Here is a 19,511-nt window from a genome sequence, read left to right on the forward strand (position 1 = left end):
TTTCACTTGTATGTTTACTTAACAAACACTTATCATCATTCGCTACGAAACTTTGGAGTTTCTTCTCTTTCCCCAAAGTTTGGATTTCTGGCATGAACTTACCAGACACACACATCTTACTGCAGCTTCTAAGATTTTGCCCAGCAGCATCGAGCAGTATTTTGAGTCCATCAGAGTGACTGCTGAAAATGTCCTCTTGCACAACAAGATCCATCAGATCGCATGTGCTCCCAATCCAGTGGCTATATTGGACAACAGGAGTCTAATGTGAATAAATGCAGAGTATGACAAAAAGGCGAGGGTAAAAGTAGAAAGAGTATAAAATATTGCTGAAGAAAGACATTTTGTTGAAGCTTTTCATCTTGCACTCATCAGAATCGCAAGAATGCCAATGTCAGGGGAAGCAACAACTTTATACTGTTGTTGCTTCCCCTAACATTGGTATTCTTGCAATTGTGCTGATGAGTGCAAGATGAAAAGCTTTGACAAAATGTCTTTTTGCAGCAATGCTCAAGTCCTGTACAACCAAACGACTAAAGAATATAAACTTAGTAGTCACAATCTAAAGGATGAGATACTGGAAGGTTATCTGGAGGCACTAGATGAAACAGTAAACACAGCAAACATGATTTTGCATAGAAATTCAAAGGATTAAATCATACATATCAGGCCATGGTACTGAATTTGTGCAGAGTATTGGGCTAACCCTCTCATAGAAACTATAAAATTCTAGCCACTGTACTGCAGTGGGGATGCCTATGTCCCAAATTTCCTGTCAGGCTATGCTGGCTGGACAGAAGAGATAAAGTTCTCAGACAAACATGCAACCTCGACCCATAGCACTTTTTCATTTACTGCTGGAAATTATATCAGACATAAAATACATCCACCCTACTCAAATAATATAGTGAAAGGCAAATTTGTAAATTGCATCAGGGAAGTCACCACATTTCGTAGTTTTTTTAAAAAAGTGTTCAGAGACCCAAGGTCAATGTACCCTTTTGCAAGATGCTACAGCGATTGCCCTCCCTCTCATCCAAGGTAGATAATGCAGAAGCACTGTAAATGGCCCAGTCACTGGCCTCCTTCCCATCCCCCCAACCCACTCCTAGTCTTTCCTCCAGAAAATTACCATCCGCAACGCCCAACCCCTCCTGTCAGACTATACAACATTTCTGCTCCCTCACACCCAACCCTCCATCCCACTCTGCCTATCTAGTCAAATTTTGCCCCTCAAGATAAATTTCTGGCCTCCATCCCACACCAATCCTGCATGTTTTCAACCTGCTTCCAACCCCCTATCAAGAAAGATTTCAACTCCTTGCCAAAATAGAAATAGCTTGAAGAATGTAAGTGAAAGGATGCAGCAATTATGTTAGATACTGAAATGTTGAAGGAACAGTATTTGCCTGCATTTGATTAAAATGAGCAGCAAAGAAACCTCCCACCCCATACCTGCATCTTTCCCTATGACCTAGAAAGCAACTTCCTTCACTAAACGGATATGATGGGTCCTTCCCAATTAGCAGTAAGTCATGGATTGCACTCTTCCCTATGCACTCATTGGAAGTTCCTGTTATGGAAACTGACTTTACAAAATTGTCACATTGTAATTATAACCTTCTGCCAGGGGTGGTGCTGCAGTGTGCCACTTCTGTGTCTCTTATCTCCTCAATCTGTATTGCAGAGAAATACATGAACTCCAACTAGCTCTACATCTCTGCTTCCCAAACTGCCTGTTTTGTTATTTAAATATATCAATCAAAGTATAATATTAAAATATTATGACTTTTTATATATATGACTTTAAAATATACAGTGAATATGTATATACTTTATATTATGTGGCCCTGACTTTCAGCGGGCTTTCAGTCACAGCATTATGGTAACCTTGCTGATAATTTAACAGAAACCCATCTTCAGGAAACACACCTTCAGTGAAGTTATGGGAATGCAGCAGCAAAATGTCCAAGGAAATTCAGGGTAATATAGGAGGAGGTGGTGGCATAGTGGTATTGTCACTGGACTAGGATTCTAGGAACCCAGGGTAATGCCCAGGTTTGAATCCCACCATGGCAGATGGTAAAATCTGAACCCAATAAAAATCTGGAGTTAAAAGCATAATGATGACCATGAAACCATTGCCAATTGTTGTAAAAACCTATCTGGTTCATATCTGGTTCATTTCCCTTTAGGAAATTTGCTGCCCTTATTTGGTCTGGCCTACATGTGATTCCAGACCCACAGCAATGTGGTTGACTCTTAAATGCCCTCTAAATTAGGGATGGACAATAAATACTGGGTCAGCTAGTGATGCCCACATCCCATGAGCAAGTTCTTTAAAAATCCTATTAACAATGTTGCATATGCTGGTCTAACTCTAACCTCTATCTGCACTGCGCTGAAGACTGCCCTTGGTCTGACATCCTCCCATTACCATCCCATCTCCTCCTATGCAACACTATGGGGCATTGACGAGTATTAATAATGTTTGCTAGGTCACGGTTAAAAATGCTAACCCATTTATTTTAAATTCTTAACGCCTCCATTAAAATAGTAGACAAAGGAATGCGCTAAGCATTCAACCATTAACATCGCCAACAATAATACCTAGTCACACATTTTATAAGTGAAAAAAAAACTTTAACTTAAAGGGCAAAAGGTGCAGAGGCATTAAAAATTACATTGCTTTACACACATGATAGGGAAGGTATGCAATAGACTGCAATGGGAGACTGTGGTATGTTTAAAGCAAGCTAAACGGTTAGTTGGTGAAGGAAATGAGTGATGGGGATAAGAGATGGGGTTGTATACAACATTTTCTGACTTTTCAGAATGGTCTGAAGAATCATTATCCAGTCCAGTGCTTTCCAGTCCATGTCTGTATGACTCAACTGCACACTTGGCCATCAAAGGAATGATACAGAGTTCATTTATTGAAGCGCATACAGCAGTAAATGATGGTCAAGAAAGGTTTTTTTGCAATTATCTGAAGTTGATCATTTTGATAATTTGTATTACATCAAAGGTTTGTTTCTCACAATGGCTGATTAGGCTGGAAATGTGGCTTGATATCTGCAGGCCATTTATATACAAGTGCATGATGATTCCTAGCACTGTACATCATTATAAGCTTGTACAGTGCAGTCTGAGTGAGGTCAATCCTTTGTGCTGGTAAAGCTAACATGAGTTCACTTTGACTTCACCATGTGGCCTGTACTGAGTCTAATATGTTACTACAATCAAATTATGAAAAAGTTGCAAGGATTTCTTTAGCACCTATAGTCACTATCATCCATAGTTAAACAATTAAACCAAAAAGTTCTTTAATCCATTAATGAAAAAAAAATCAAACTCTCTGGCCATATTTGGTAACACAGGTGCTGCCATTATGTTACATAGAAAAGAGGGTACTGCATGGGAAACTGATTATCTTTTACCAGTGTATTCATTTGTCCAGTCATTGTAAACGATGACTGTGATTGACTATAAAGTTTGATTGACTGTAAATTTGATTTGGGAAAGTTTGTGAATGTCACTTTGCACATAAGAGTTGTTAAAAATGTAATTTTTATTGCATGCAAAATATTTGTCATTTATAACATCTCTTTATACTTAAATTCATCAGTTAAATCTTCTCTGTACATTTTCATTCAAATTTGAATATATTATATATATATTCATAAATCTCTATGATGTCTGTTCTTTTGTACAAAATACTACTACTGAAGTTAGCTTCTGTGGTGCAAATTTACATGATTTCTGTTAACCATGTACATTCGTTATAAAAGCAACAATGTACATCTTGAAACGTGCCATATTTTAATGAAAAAATTAGAAAAGTGCATTATTTTACAACATCGCAGTAATTGTAAAGACAATGTAAAATATATACATGTTAGTGCAATCATTACAAAAAAGAAGCAACCCCAATAATTACATTTTGTACATAAGTCTGAGAGCTACCTTGAGTTGTAAACATTTTGTTACAGCTTCCTATCATTTGAACTATATCATAGAACAGCAAAAAAAAATCAGTTTTGGAAATAACAGTTAAAATCACTTAAACTGTTAGACCTTCTAAAGAGGAAAATCTTTTTTGTTGTTGATTTTCTAGTCTTATTGTTTTTATCCAGGCATTCAAAAAGTAATTCCAGGTCATGCCAGTCATAACTGCACTAAAGTTACTAAATGCAACTCCAGCCATTCATTTTCACTCCCCACACTCCACCAAATCCCCACAAAAGGCAAGAAAGAACGAATGGCTGGAATTTCCGCAAAAGCATAAATACTCATCATAAATCAATAAATATTAATGGTTTTATTAATTTCATTGCTAGTTAAGTTGTGTTTTCAGGTAAGTTACAATGCATACCAGTTGTACAAAGCGCATGCATTTTAACTGGCATGCTAAAATGATCTTTCTGCACTTTACAATCCAGTAATAAAGAGCCAGCTGTTGAAAATACAATGGCACATCCGGTATACCGGCTGCTTCATGTGTTATCGCGCATGCTGTTTTGGCAACAGGATTTGGGTTCTTCTGTTCTGTTAGTCAAATCTGAAACTCAGTATTTAAACTGTTTTACAAAATTAATACCTGATGCATTGTTTCCACACACATCCCACTTCCATAATAACACTCTCTCATTCTAACAGTTTACTGTCTTTGCCAAGCAGAATAATTCCCATCTATTGAGTCCTCTTGCTTGTAGTTTCAGTGGATGCGCAACGTGTTGCTTGTTCCTAAAATTCCAACTGCCACCTGTAAGGCATATTGTTGCTACTGTAGAGCTTTTATTAACCATGCTTCATGCTTGGTTTCTGAGTTCCAGAGAAAGGTTGCTTTATTTTCCTCATCTTCTCCAGCACGCTCAAAAACAAATCAAATTAAAAAGTGTTTCAAATGGACTTTCTCCTTCTCATGAGCCTGTGATTCTCATTGAAGCTATTTAAACCTGGTGACACAGAACTCACCGGGGACGGGAACAGACTGTTTTTCAATGTGCTCGGTGAAATCTCTTCTATCTTGTAAGATACTGAGTGAAAGTACTGTGGATTGAGTTGGGAACTGAACGAATTCTGGTGAGATACCACCTGATTGGTATATTCATGGGACCTGTAGCACATGCAGGAGCAAACGGACTGCAGATCTGTCACCTCAGTTTTGTACCGCTGCCGACCCTGTTGGGGATCCTCCTGGATGTGGATGATCATGCTGTTCCTATTTCCCGCCAAAGAAGCTCGCTCTTCGGCATCCCGCCGCTCGTCTTCACTGTTCATGGTCAAAAACCTGAGAACTACCAAGTTGAGGAAAGCTCCAATAACCGTTAAACCCACTAAAATATACATAAAGCTAAAGGCCACATAGAGTGGCCTTTTCTGCAGAGCCTTATCTTTTTGGAGGGCCACAAAGTCCCCGAACCCTATTGTAGTCAATGTGATGAAGCAGTAGTAATATGCATGAAAAAAGTTCCAGTCTTCATAATGTGCGAAGGCGGCTGCTCCGATGCACAGGGTCCCCATGCAAGAGAAGAAGCCCACGGTCACCATGTTCTCCATAGACACATCCGTGCTTTTCATGCCAAGGCATTTCTTTATTCGTTTCAAAAGGTATTTGACAAATGTGTTCATCCGTTCTCCCAGACTCTGGAACATGACTAGGGTCAGTGGTATTCCCAGCACGGCATAAAACATGCAAAAAGCTTTACCTGCATCAGTGTCTGGAGCTGCATGGCCATATCCTGCAAAGCAAAAAAAAAACACATTCATTAATCAAATTGTACTCAGAATCTTTGGGTGTTTGTGAATTTAATCTTCAAATCTTACAAAATTCCCTGGAGAGTTAATATCAGCCATTTCTGACTGGAATACATTTGTTTTATTTCTTGTTGGCCTTTGGCACCTGAAACAGGTATTGTGCTCTCTCTACATTGCAACTTGTTTGTCTTTGAAATGTTTAAAATGTGCACATCACCAACACATAGGAACATAGGGCTGAAAAATTCTCAGATGTTTTTGTCATTAAAGTATGAAATAACAAATGTCTTTAATTTCCAAATGATTTCATATCAATTTTGAATGTCAACAACAGTAAAAAGAAAGCATAGAGATAGTATAAACTTAAATAAACACAACAATCCAAAAACAGCCTGGGGTCTGGCAAATCTAAATTTTCATGTTTTAAGGAGAAAACAGCTGAAAATTATTATACTGTGGATTCATGTTGACTTGGGAACTGGAAACTGGGGACTTGATTGATATCAACCAAACTCAACCAAATTTAACATATGACATTGGTAAAAGCAATGTTCATTACCAGAACATTCTTGGACCCATGTCTCCAGAGGTTTCAATTCACAATATCACTCAACTTCTACATATGTACTCTTCAATCCTAATAAATACTTAACTGGATTGCCAAGGTTTGAATTGTGATTTCTATACGCAATAGACAAAAATTGCCTTTAGCTATTCTTTCATTCAGTCAGCAATTCAAAAATATATGTGGCAGAAAATTTTAAACAAAGAGTAGTTTGGCTTCTAAAATGTGATGCAATTCCAGGTTAAATGTAGCAACATATTATCAAGTATCCTGTAGACTTGTAAGAAAAAAAGAGAGCAATTTATTTCTGTGCATTGTCTTGTTTGGTCATTTTAAACAAGGGCAAAAATGGGAAATGCATTGGTACAATTGCTTTTTACAATTAGATCCCCCAGAGTGAACAAAGGTTATTCAAGTTCTAATAATAGCATGAATAACATTAATAACATTAATAACAACCATGTCAGGACCCACTGCAGTGTCAGAGGGTAGGCCTGTCCCACTCCTCTGATTGAAGGGGAAATTGGCATGGAGGGAACACACAGTAAAATCACTGTATGAAAAATTCATTAAATGAAGGCAAAATTACAGTTAAATATTTGAAGGCATTTGATTTCTTCACATCTACACAAACGTGCAAGATTCTTTCATTAATCAGCACCAAGTAACATATCAGCCAAGAGTTTCCTGGAAAAATTTGGTGTAATTACACCGTGAAATTAGAATTGTGCCATTTTGTACCAAATTTTCACATTTCTGATTTACACCAGTTTTTCCTCAATTATTTGTGCCACTCTTTAGTTATGTCTGCCAAAATCCAAATTAACGCAGATAGCCCTGTTCAAAAGTCCAGAGAATGTAGGTTCTTCTGAATGAACATAAATTTCTCCCAAAGGTTTAGGTGCAGCAGTATCCAAAGTCACCATTTCTGGTGTTTTATACTGATTTTTATTTATTTCTCCATACTGCGACCTGCTCTGCATTTCCTATGGGCAGAATGTTCCGCTCGTCGGGCGGGTACGCACCCGACCCGAACGAGCATAAAATTACGTGCGATGCTTCGGGCAAGCGTCCCACTTGCATGCTATTTTGGTCGGTGGGCGCACGCAGGAATCAGCAGCGCACCCACCAACAGTTAACAGGCCTATTAAGGCCAATAAAGTACCAATTGAATTAAGTTTATCGCCGCCCATCCAACCTAGCGGCCCTTGGATTTTTTGGGAACCCTCATCCACGGACAGGATGAGGATTCTAACAGCAATTAAAAATTAAATAAAAATGTTAACATTTCATTCATAACATGGTCCCTGCTCATGTCACAGAGTCACATTAGGGGACATGTTTTTTAACATTTTAAAATTCTTTATTTTTCATTTTTTAAATCTCCAGCTCCCTGAGGCAGCTCTGAGCCTCAGGGAGCTTTCATTGCACGCGCTTGTGCTTGAACTTGTGTGCTTGCCCTCCTCCTCCCCCCACCCCCCAACCCACACACAGGCATCGCTGAGCACTGCACATGTTTCACAATGAGAGGGCCTTAATTAGCCCACCAGCGTGAAATTACAGTCATGCCCTGATCGCGGGCAGCGTCAGCTTCCCACCCCCACTGAGCCCGCCCAACAAGGGAAAAATTCTGCCCTATATCTTTGAAAATTTTTATAGCTTCTGAATTTGTAACGTTAAAAAGAAAAAAAAGTCTGCTATGATATTTTCTTAGACATGCAATGCTTAATGCGCATAAATGATTATGTGATAGCTTCAAACTTTATTTTTCAGTGCATCAATAAGATAAGGAGGAACTAAAGAAGGAAGACCTATATTCTGCACTTTTCCTTGTGCACCAATTGTTTACACTGCTTTCTGCCTGTTTTACACCATTTTTTTAATACTTACAGGCACTGAGACTGTCAGGAAATTCTGGCATGAGTTGTCATCATCAAGCTCAGTGTAATTTTGTCATGAGTCAGCTTGAGGAAATCCCATCCCATTAGTTAGTTTGTCATCTGATTGGTGCCTGTGGGATCCTCTATTGCATGAAATTGCTGCTGCATTTGCCTACATAACAACTAAATACCTTAGCTGATTATTTTTACAATAATAGGCTCTTAATAAATTAAAGTTGTTGCTGTAGGCATTGTGCTTCATGGGAAGTCATTGTATGTGAAATATTTTGAGACATTTCAGAGATATGTAAATAAATGCAACTTGTTTTTTACCCACAAAAATACCTTTACCAAGGTAATTCTTTCCACCTCACACCTCAAAACAATTAGGGATTGAGATTCTACCATTTGCTAAACTGTTGTATCTTTGCAATGATAGGAGTGTTGGAGCAGGCATAGACCACTCAGTCCCTCAGGTCTGTTCCATCATTCAATGAGATCATAGCTAATCTGTGACCTACATCCATGGGCAAAATTTTTACCTCGGTGGGCAAGCGTGCATCCGACCCACTCGAGTGTAAAATGACGCAAGTTGACATCAGGCTGAGTCCACTGGACAAGGGCTAAATTCTGCCCCGTATGACCGCTTATGCTCCAAATCCCTTACTGCCTTTGGTTAACAAAATCTATCAATCTCCATTTTTTAATTGAGTACCAATTGCCATTTGTGGAAGACAGTTCCAAACTTCTATCACCCTTTGTAAGTAGAAGTGTTTCCAAATTTCACTTCTAAAAGGCCTGGCTCTAATTTTTAGACTATGTGCCCTTGTCCTGATTTTCCAACCAGCAAAAATAGTTTCTCTCTGTCTGTCCTTTCTGTTGCCCTTAATATTTTGAATTCAAAGCTATACAACACTCGTTTGTGTAATTTGACCTCATAATTTAACCATTGGAGTTAATTTAAACTGCACGCCCTTCAAGGCCAATGTATTTTTCTGAAGGTGTGGTGTCCTGAAATGCTCATAATACTTCAGGTGCGGTCCAGGCAGGGCTTTGTATAGCTGAAGCAAGACTTTTACCCTTTGTCTTCCAGTCCCCTTGCTATAACAGCCAACATTCCATTAGGCTTTTTGATTTTTTTTTTCAACCCGTTCAAGACATTTTAATGACCTATATATCTGGACTTCCAAATCTCTTTGGGCCTCCACTGTTTTTAACCTTTCACTATTTAGAAAGTACCCTGTCTATTGTTTTTAAGTCCAAAGTGGATGACCTCACTTATGCCCATAGTTTTGCCTGGTTCCTTAATTTATCAATATCTCTTCATAATGTTATGCTTCCACCTACACTGCTTACAATTCTGTCTATCTTTGTGTCATTGGCAAAGTTGGATTTGTGGCTTTCTATCCAATCATCAAAGTTTTTAATAAATACAGTAAATAGTTGAGGCCCCAACACATATCTTTTCAGGACACCACTGGTAACATCCTTCCAATTCGAGTACTTGTCCATTATCCTTGCCCAGCCAATTTCTAACCAGATCAATACTTGGCCTTTAGTTCCACTGATTTCAACTTTAGCTAGCAGTCTCTTATGAGGGACATTATCAAATCCCTTCTGGAAGTCCATATAAATAATATTCATAGATATTCCCCTATCCACTACTTTCATCACCTCTTCAAAATTTCCATTAGATTTGTTTAGGGATGACCAATGCTTTAGAAATGCATGTTCACTCTCTCTGATCAACTGAAAATTTATAAAGGTATCCAGTCACATTATCCCTCATTTAGAGTCTAATAATTTCTGGACAACAGATGTCAGGCTAACTGACCTATAATTCCACAGATTCCCTCACTCATCTTCCTTAAATAGCGGAGTGACATGTGCAATTTTCCAATCTAAGGAAATGGTTCCTGAATAGAGAGAACCTTGGAAGGTGATAGTTAGGACATCCATTAAGGCTTCACTTACTTTGTTTAAAACCCTGGGATGGAAACTATCTGCTTCTGGAGATAGGTTGGTTTTTAGTGTCATTATTTTCTTCATTACTGTTAGTTTATGTTAGTTTGGGTGTGTCACTGACGCTGACTCAATATTAGTTTCCTTGGAGTATCTGGCATTTTTAAAATTCATTTCATGGGATGTGGGCATCACTGACGAGGCCAGCATTTATTGCCCATCCCTAATTTCCCTTGAGAAGGTAGTGGTGAGCTGCCTTCTTGTACCACTGCAGTCCATGTGATGCAGGTACACCCACAGTGCTGTTAGGAAGGGAGTTCCAGGATTTTGACCCAGCGACACTGAAGGAATGATTGTATATTTCCAAGTCAGGATGGTGAATGGCTTGGAAGGGCACTTCCAGGTAGTGGTGTTCCCATGTGTCTGCTGCCCTTGTCCTCCTAGATGGTACCGGTCATGGGTCTGAAAGGTGCTGTCTAAGGAGCCTTGGAGAGTTCTTGCAGTCCATCTTGTAGATGGTACACACTACTGCCACTGTGCGTCGGTGGTGAAGGGAGTGAATGTTTGTGGATGGGGTGCCAATCAAGCAGGGTGCTTTGTTCTGAATGGTGTCAAGCTTCTTGAGTGCTAATGGAGCTGCACTCATCCAGGCAAGTATTCTATCACACTCCTGACTTGTGCCTTGTAGATGGTGGACAGCCTTTGGGGAGTCAGGAGGTGAGTTACTCGCCACAGGACTCATAGCCTCTGATCTACTCTTGTAGCCACAGTATTTATATGGCTAGTCCAGTTCAGTTTCTAGTCAATGGTAGCCCCTGGGATGTTAATAGTGGAGTATTCACTAATGATAATGCCAAGGGGCGATGGTTAGATTCTCTCTTGTTGGCGATGGTCATTGCCTGTGTTTTGTGTGGCACAAATGTTACTTGCCACTTGTCAACCCAAGCCTGGATATTGTTCAGATCTTGCTGCATTTGGACATGGACTGCTTCAGTATCTGAGGAGTTGGGAATGGTGCTGAACATTGTGCAATCATCAGCGAACGTCTCCACTTCTGACCTTATGATGGAAGGAAGGTCATTGATGAAGCAGCTGAAGGTGGTTGGGCCTAGGACACTACCCTGAGGAACTCCTGCAGTGATGTTCTGGAACTGAGATGATTGACCTCCAACAACCACAACTATCTTCCATGGAAGTAGGTATGACACCAACCAGTGGAGAGTTCTCCCCCTGATTCCCATTGACTCCACTTTTGCTAGGGCTCCTGGATGCCATTCAAATGCTGCCTTGATGTCAAGGGCAGTCACTCTCACCTCACCTCGGAGGTTCAGTTCTTTTGTCCATGTTTGAACCAAGGCTGTAATGAGGTGAGGAGCTGAGTGGCCCTGGCGGAACCCAAACTGAGCAGTTATTGCTAAGCAAGTGCTACTAGAAAGCACTGTTGATGACCCCTTCCATCACTTTACTGGTGATCAAGAGTAGACTAATGGGGTGGTAACTGGCCGGGTTAGATTTGTCTTGCTTTTTTGTGTAAAGGACATACCTGGGCACTTTTCCACATAGCCGGGTAGATGCCAGTGCTGTAGCTGTACTGGAACAGCTTGCCTAGGGGCGTGGCAAGTTCTGGAGCACAAGTCTTCAGTACTATTGCCGGAATATTGTCAGGGTCCATAGCCTTTGCAGTATCCAGTGCCTTCAGCTGTTTCTTGATATCACATGGAGTGAGTAGAATAGGCTGAAGACTAGCATCTGTGATGCTGGGGACCTCCGGAGGAGGCAGAGATAAATCATCTGCTCGGCACATCTGGCTGAGGATGGTTGCAAATGCTTCAGCCTTACCTTTCACATTGATGTGCTGGGCTCCCCCATCATTGAGGATGGGAATATTTGTGGAGCCTCCTGCTCCAGTGAGTTGTTTAATTGTCCATCACTATTTATGATACGATGTGGCAGAATTGCAGATCTTAGGTCTGATCCGTTGGTTATGGAATCACTTAGCTCTGTCTATCATTTGCTGCTTATGCTGTTTGGCACACAAGTAGTCCTGTGTTATAGCTTCACCAGGTTGACTTCATTTTTAGGTATGCTTGGTGCTGCTCCTGGCATGCCCTCCTGCACTCTTCCTTGAACCAGGGTTGATCCCCCAGTTTGACGGCAGTGGTACAGTGGAGGATATGCCAGGCCATGAGGTTACAGATTGTGGTTGAGTACAAATCTGCTCATGCGGATGATCCACAGCACCTCATGGGTGTCCAGTCTTGAATTGCTAGATCTGTTCAAAATCTATCCCATTTAGCACAGTGGTAGTTCCACACAACACAATGGATGGTACCCTCAATGTGAAGACAGGACTTTGTCACCACAATGACTGTACGGTGGTCACTCCTACAGACACTGTCATGGACAGATGCATCTGCAGCAGGCAGGTTGCTGAGGATGAGATCAAGTATGTTTTTCCCTCTTGTTGGTTCCCTCACAACCTGCCGCAGACCCAGTCTAGCAGCTATGTCCTTTAGGATTCGGCCAGCTCGGTCTGTAGTGGTGCTACTGAGCCACGCTTGGTGATGGACATTGAAGTCCGCCACTCAGAATACATTCTGCTCCCTTGCCACCTTCAGTGCTTCCTCCAAGTGGTGTTCAATTCTCTACTGTAAATACAGATGCAAAGTTACTGCTTAGTATGTTTGTCATTCCCATATTTTCATTAATAATATCACTATTATCAGTTTTCAAGTGGCCCACATTGCTCCTGAACACCCTCTTTTTCCAATGTAATTATATTTTGTGTGCTGATTTTGATATCTTTTGCAAGTTTTATACTTCCTTTCTGTAGCTCTTATCTGTTTAGTCACCCTTTGCTGTTGTTTGCATCTTTCCCAGTTGTCACAATCTGCGCTATATTTTGCATTTTGTATGCATTTTGTTTGCCTCTTACCTCTTTAATTGTCCATGGTGTTACGATCTCTGTAGAGAACAATAACTTTTAAAAAGAGATTCAAACTTCCAGTTACTAGCTGAAAGAATGACACAAGATTGCATGTTTTAAAACTTTTACTGCAACAAATGACTAAATAAAACATTAAACACTATTTCCTTTTTGGCAGCAACTTATACTTTAAACTACAGAAAGTGACGTCCCCCTTTTATACTTATCACCCATTGCACTCTCCATGGAATTACAGTCCTTTTAGCAAATAATCCACAGTTGCTCCCAGCTTCCAGTGAGTTCCTATATCCCCATTTCTGCAAGTGATAATTTTGAGTGACTGTCTCCAGGCACTTTCCTCAGTTTTCGGAGTGTTTCTTAAATCCACCACTGGCAGTGAAGCCTGTTCTAATGATTCTTCTTCCCCTTACCCATGCCAGGATGAATCTCCCAGAACCCTTAGATGGCTGTAGGATACAGCTCTTTGGCTAGAGACCGCCTGTCTCCCTCCTGCATCTGGCAGTGGTAGTTTGCAAAACCAAAACAGTCTCTTCTCTCTGTCGACCACACAGAACTGCTGTTGGACTGTGATATTCATTGATTCGTAGGGAAGCTTGTAACCTAATCTCAAAAATGACTTCCTCTGCCCTCTTCCCCATGGCAACATGAAACACATTAACATTGCATCCAGGTAGAAATGCTGATTAGTTATTCGTGACCCCAATTCTTTCATCTTGGAAGTAAGTGGGCAGTTTGCAGCACAACTGTTTACAACCCAATACCGCCAACATTTTTCTTGGACTTTGGGAGACTCAGAGTCAACCCATTGTGAACTCAGAAAGTGCTGCTATTGTCTCCAAGCGTAAATATCTTGCACCTTCTTCCCAGGGAAACAACCTAAGCCTTCCTTTAGTCTCTGACAATCAAATTACCCAGACTTACTGTCAGGCAGATTTCAGAATAGGTCACATGACCCCTTTCATTTAAAGATACAATCCAAAACATAATAATCTCATAAACCTCATGACATAAATCTCAAACAGTGGTTGTCTTGCCCCTTTTGGGTATAAATTGTTTCTGTATCGCATTAAATTATTTTTGAACACCTCCCACTGCTTTTACCCATTTCCAGATTTTTCCAATATACTGTGGATGATTATTTCTTTCCTGTTGCAATTTCTAACTGAGGTAGTTCAGCCATTATTTTATATATCTTCATCTCTTCCCATATCTTGGTGGCACATGGGGCAGAAAAAGCACACATGCCTATGTCTGTTTCCTACAGCTAGGTTTTACCTGGAACAGGTCACTATCCAGTGCAAGAAGTTATAGCTTGAGGGACACTCTTCCACATCAAGCATAGCTGACCAGAAGTTTCTTATGCTCTTACTACCTGCCATAGACATTGGAAGGATCTACAGATTAATAATAAGCCTGTTTGGCCACATTATGAACACACCTTCCATGCCATCAAGTCCTGGAGTGGGACTCAAACCCAGATTTTCTTGCCCAGGGGCAGGGACACTACCCACTGCACCACAAGACTTCTCATGTTATATATGGCAATGTTTATTATGTTCTGTATTGTTCATTTTATTTTAGGATTATTACTGATTGATAGCATTTTCAATTGAAAGATTATACTGGACACATTGGGCCAATTGGCTCAGATGCTTCGAGTGTGGTGCTTAATAACCCCAACAGTGTGGGTTAAATCCCTATACTAGCTGAGGTAATTTTGGGACCCACCTCTTCTAAATGCCTCATTGTGATATCATGGCATTCTGGAAAAACTGTAGAGATAGAAATGTATAGAGAGCCATGATAAGCAGCCTTTAGACAACCAAAAGAGAGAGAGAGAATACTCTATACTGTATTTCTTTGAAGGCATATATTTAAGATATGGGCACATAAATACTATTGTATCATTGGGTATAGATAAATATTAAACTGTCAAACTGTGAGAGCAAAAGTAGAACAGTACAATACCTCAAACCCAGCTATCTAAAAACCAGCAGTGTCCAAAAACCAGACATTTTTTTAAGCAGGCCATGCAAGATTTTTAATTCCTATTAAATGAGTGAAAACACTTACTAGCTTGTTCAAGGAGTTGCTGCATTAGCATGGTGGCCAATAGTTATCCCATTTGTGCGCCTGACGTTTTCTGCACTCCAAGTGGCTCCGCTTATCTTAGTTTTCTGCAGGGGTGGATTCACAATGAAACACACTGGGCAGAATTTTCCCCCCCATTGGTGGGATGTTGATGGGCGGGCACGTGCAGGCCCGCTTCCAATCGGAGGCACGGCGCAATTTTACGTGGGTGGGCCAATTAAGGCCTGGCCAGTGTGATGTCTGTAAGGATGCACTATGCGTTCCCTGTGCAGGCGGGGGGGGATGCCTAAAATCGAGAGTGCGCTCTTTCACACATGCACACGAAAGAGCACATTCATCTCCCTGAGGCTAAGTGCATCCTCAGGGAGATCACCTCTACTTTAAAAAATATTAAAAATAGAAAAAAAAAATTCCCTTACATGTCCCCTCATGTGACAATGTCACATGAGTTGGGACATGTTCATAATTTCCAAGAAAACTTTATTAAAATTTCTAAAACCCTACATGAACCTCATCCCGCCAGTGGATGAGGTTTCATGTTTTCTCTATTTGCCGCCGGGGCTCCTGGCCTGCCCATCAACCTTAAGGTTGGATGGGCAGGTCCACTAATGGCTTTAATTGATCTGACAATGGCCTCAATTGGCCATTGACAGGTTGGCGGGCGCGCAGCTGATTTTGCTGCGCCCCCGCCTTCCTGAAAATTTAAATGAGGCGCGATGACGTCAGGAGCTCCACCCGACATCGTCGCACATCATTTTACATGTCGGCGAGCGGGCCTGTGGCACGGGACCCACACACAAGGGGGACCCAAAATTAATGAGTTTCAAAGATGTTCAAACTGGGTGTGCGAACTGATGCTGCATTTGCAAAGTTAAAAAGGGAAGCACTGAGTCAATGAGTTATTTTGGGGACCAAGTCCCCTGTGTGACGGGAATGACAGGCACCCAAAGTGGTCTCGGCAACATCTCTGCCTCTGATCAGCTACAAAAACATAGCTGAAGAAAATACCATTCAGATGCACTCGCTTTACTGACAAATGATCATTTCGCAAAGCGGGTCTGTCTCAGTCTCTGTCAAACTTTCACAAAGTAAGTAGTAAGACTCCGCTATTCTACCAGGAAAATTATGCTTAGAAAAGTAAGTTTGAAATGAGATTGAAGTGTTCAGAAATGATATTAACAGATAACTAAAAATTTCTCCTTTTCCAGCCAGTTGCTACAGCAATTATATTTCCCCTTTTTTTTTGATAAATTCCTCTCCTCCCACATACACTCTCTGTCTGATACAAGGCGTGCCACTTGCTAAAAGCATAGAGCAGACCACAAGGGGCACATGGTGAGCCAACTCACTTTACCCAACAATAGTGAAATCTGAAACAAAAACAAAAATAGCTGGAAAAACTCAGCAGGTCTGACAGCATCTGTGGAGAGGAATACAGTTAATGTTTCGAGTCCGGATGACTCTTCATCAGAATAGCTAAGTCTGTCCACTCCCCTCAGCCCATGATCGCCAAAGCAAGTAGGGAGCTCACTCACTTGTTTGAATGAATAACCAGGGCCATAGGTTAAAAGGTGTCGGCGGTGGCTCCAGTGCTAGCAGTCTAGCCTCTGGGTCAGACAGTTGTGGGTTCAAGTCTCACTCCTGTCCAGACGGACACTCCAGGGAAGTGCTGACCCGTCAGAGGTGCCACCTTTGGCTGTAAAAGATCCCATGAGGCTATTTTGAAGAAGAGCAGGTGAGTTACCCTTGGTGGTCCAGCCAATATTTATCCTTCAATCAACATCACACAAACCAGATTTTCGTCATTATCACATTGTTTGTGGGAGCTGACTTAATGCAAACTGGCTGCAGTGTTTCCCACATTTCCACTTCAAAAGTACTGCATTGGCTGTACAGCTTTGGAACTTCTGGCGGTCATGAAAGGCACTATATAATTGCAAGTCTTTAAATTTTGGTATGGCTATGAGGTGGTTTTAAAAGTACCAGCCCACCATGCTGGGACAGGAGGAATTGTTGGCAACACACACACTTACAGCGAGCTTCTTACCTCAATAATGCCAAGTTAGGACAGAACAGGAAATAAATAGAGACAATGTTGGCCTGACACTGCTCTGGGCTATATCCTATCAGCTGGTTTCATAGTCACATCTTCAGAATCATTCCTTGGCTTTCACTCCAGACATTGTGTCCAGAGAGACACCAGAAACTGGATTGGAAAACAGACCATGGTCGGATGTTGGAGGGATGGTGCTGGGCAGTCCCAGAGCCTCACTCCACATATTCTCATTCTCTCTTAATAACCAACAGGCTTTGATGGGGAGAGGAGTTTCAGTAAAACCTCGGACAGTTTGGTCAGAGGTTAAAGCATTGACCTCGAGCCGAGTTTTAATTTGATTTTAATTGAAATGATTGTAATGCGGGCCAGCCTGAATCCACAACAGCAGCTCATGCTCAGTGTCACGAGTGACACTATTATGAGATTTTCCAGCAAGTGATGAGGTCTCAGGAAATTGCAATGTTTCTCGAGTCTCCTAGGTAACAGATGTGTTGTCAGTGATGTTTCGCCTCAGTAAACTGTTGGCACCGGAGCAGGACTCCAGTCTGCTATTTCCATCTCTGAACAAAATTATACCAATAGACTGACATATCGATGTTCGAGTGGGCATCTAGTCAGTTCCCCTCTCCTACCTGCAAACACTCTCTCTCCCTCTCTCTCTCCATGTACAATCTGTCCTTGGTTTTTGGCTTTTCTCATCAGCAAGTTCCATGTTCGCTTGCCTCACGTTGCAATAATTACAGTCTTTACCATCACTCAGACAAGAGGTAAGCTTAGATTTCATCAAGGCAATTGTTCATGTAGGCATGTTTTTATTTGAAGAAGCACTGATCAATTTGTGTATTTTCTTGGCTTCGCCTTTTGGGTCCTGGTGGTGGGGGAGGGAGCGAAGGGTAGGGGTGCAAAAATGAAGTTAAGCACAAGGCCCCACTAACTGTAAATCTGCCACTGGTTTTCTAGCAGATCCACTAGCACACTCGTAATTTAAATCCAACACACCCTGTGAGTCAGCCTTGCCTACCTTACCAGTGAAGACGGCTGAACTATTTCTAGAGTTGGCCGAGACAATCGATGAAAACGATTGGGATTTAAATGAAGTCAGTGCAGATGTGACAGAGATGGTTCAGCTCAACCAGGAAGAACAAAAGATGCTTGCAGAATATTTACCTATGTATTCTGCCCATAACATATTTTCAGTAAGGATAAAAGCAGCAGCACAATTGCAGAGAAAACTTCAGAAGTTAAAATCCAGCAGAAGAGTGCGAATTCATAAGTAAGAAAAGTCTACCTGAAAATAAAATCAATGTGTCAGATCCATCTTTGTTAACATCAACAGAAGGGACTGGTGAAGCACCTTGGCAGGAAAGTGTTCTAGAAAGGCTAGAAACTCTGATAGATAGAAAACACTTCAATATATATTCTAAAGGAACTTATTCTCTTGATTTAAAAGCAAAATACTGCGGATGCTGGAAATCTAGAACAAAAACAAAAATACCTGGAAAAACTCAGCAGGTCTGACAGCATCTGCAGAGAGGGATACAGTTGACGTTTCAAGTCCGTATGACCCTTCATCAGAACTAAGAAATATAGAAATGAGATTAAATATAAGCTGGTAGAGGGGTGTGGGACAGGAGGAGCTCAATAGGGGCCAGTGATAGGTGGAGGCCAAGAAGAGACTGCCAAGGATGTCATAGACAAAAGGACAAAGGGGTGTTGACAGTGGTGATTATCTATAGGATGTGCTAATGGGGGCATTGAGGGTAGCAAGCAGGACAAGCTAGTGGCAGATGGCCCTAGTGGGGGTGGGGGGAAGGGATCAAAATGGGCTAAAAGGTGAGATGAAACAATAGATCCAAAAAAAATTTAAAATAGGTGGGAAAAGAAAAATATATTTGTAAAAAAAAATTATAAATTATTGAAAAAAGGGTGATCGGAAAGAGGGTGGGGATGGAGGAGAGAGTTCATGATCTGAAATTGTTGAACTTAATATTAAGTCCGAAAGACTGTAAAGTGCCTAGTTGGAAGATGAGGTGCTGGTCCTCCAGTTTGTGTTGAGCTCCACTGGAACTTTACAGCAGGCCAAGGACAGAGATGTGGGCATGAGAGCAAGGGGGTGTGTTGAAATGGCAAGCGACAGGGAGGTCTGGGTCTTGCTTGTGGACAGACCGAAGGTGTTCTGCAAAGTGGTCACCCAGTCTGCGTTTGGTAGAGGACACCGCATTGGGAGCAGCGAATGCAGTAGACTAAATT

At 41.2% G+C, this 19,511-nt stretch overlaps 1 protein-coding gene across 1 annotated transcript in view; it reads right to left on the minus strand.

Annotated features, from left to right (window-relative positions):
* Window positions 1–4,902: 4,902 nt before the first annotated feature.
* The window catches only part of kcnk9 (potassium channel, subfamily K, member 9), a 63,373-nt gene continuing 48,764 nt past the window's right edge, over window positions 4,903–19,511 (minus strand). Inside the window, exon 2 of the mRNA XM_078539719.1 lies at window positions 4,903–5,744. Within this exon, the coding sequence (XP_078395845.1) occupies window positions 4,903–5,744 (842 nt within the window). The remainder of the gene's footprint in view (window positions 5,745–19,511) is intronic.

Source organism: Cetorhinus maximus, chromosome 4 (assembly GCF_964194155.1).
Source record: "Cetorhinus maximus chromosome 4, sCetMax3.hap1.1, whole genome shotgun sequence".
Classification (NCBI taxonomy): Eukaryota; Metazoa; Chordata; class Chondrichthyes; order Lamniformes; family Cetorhinidae; genus Cetorhinus; species Cetorhinus maximus.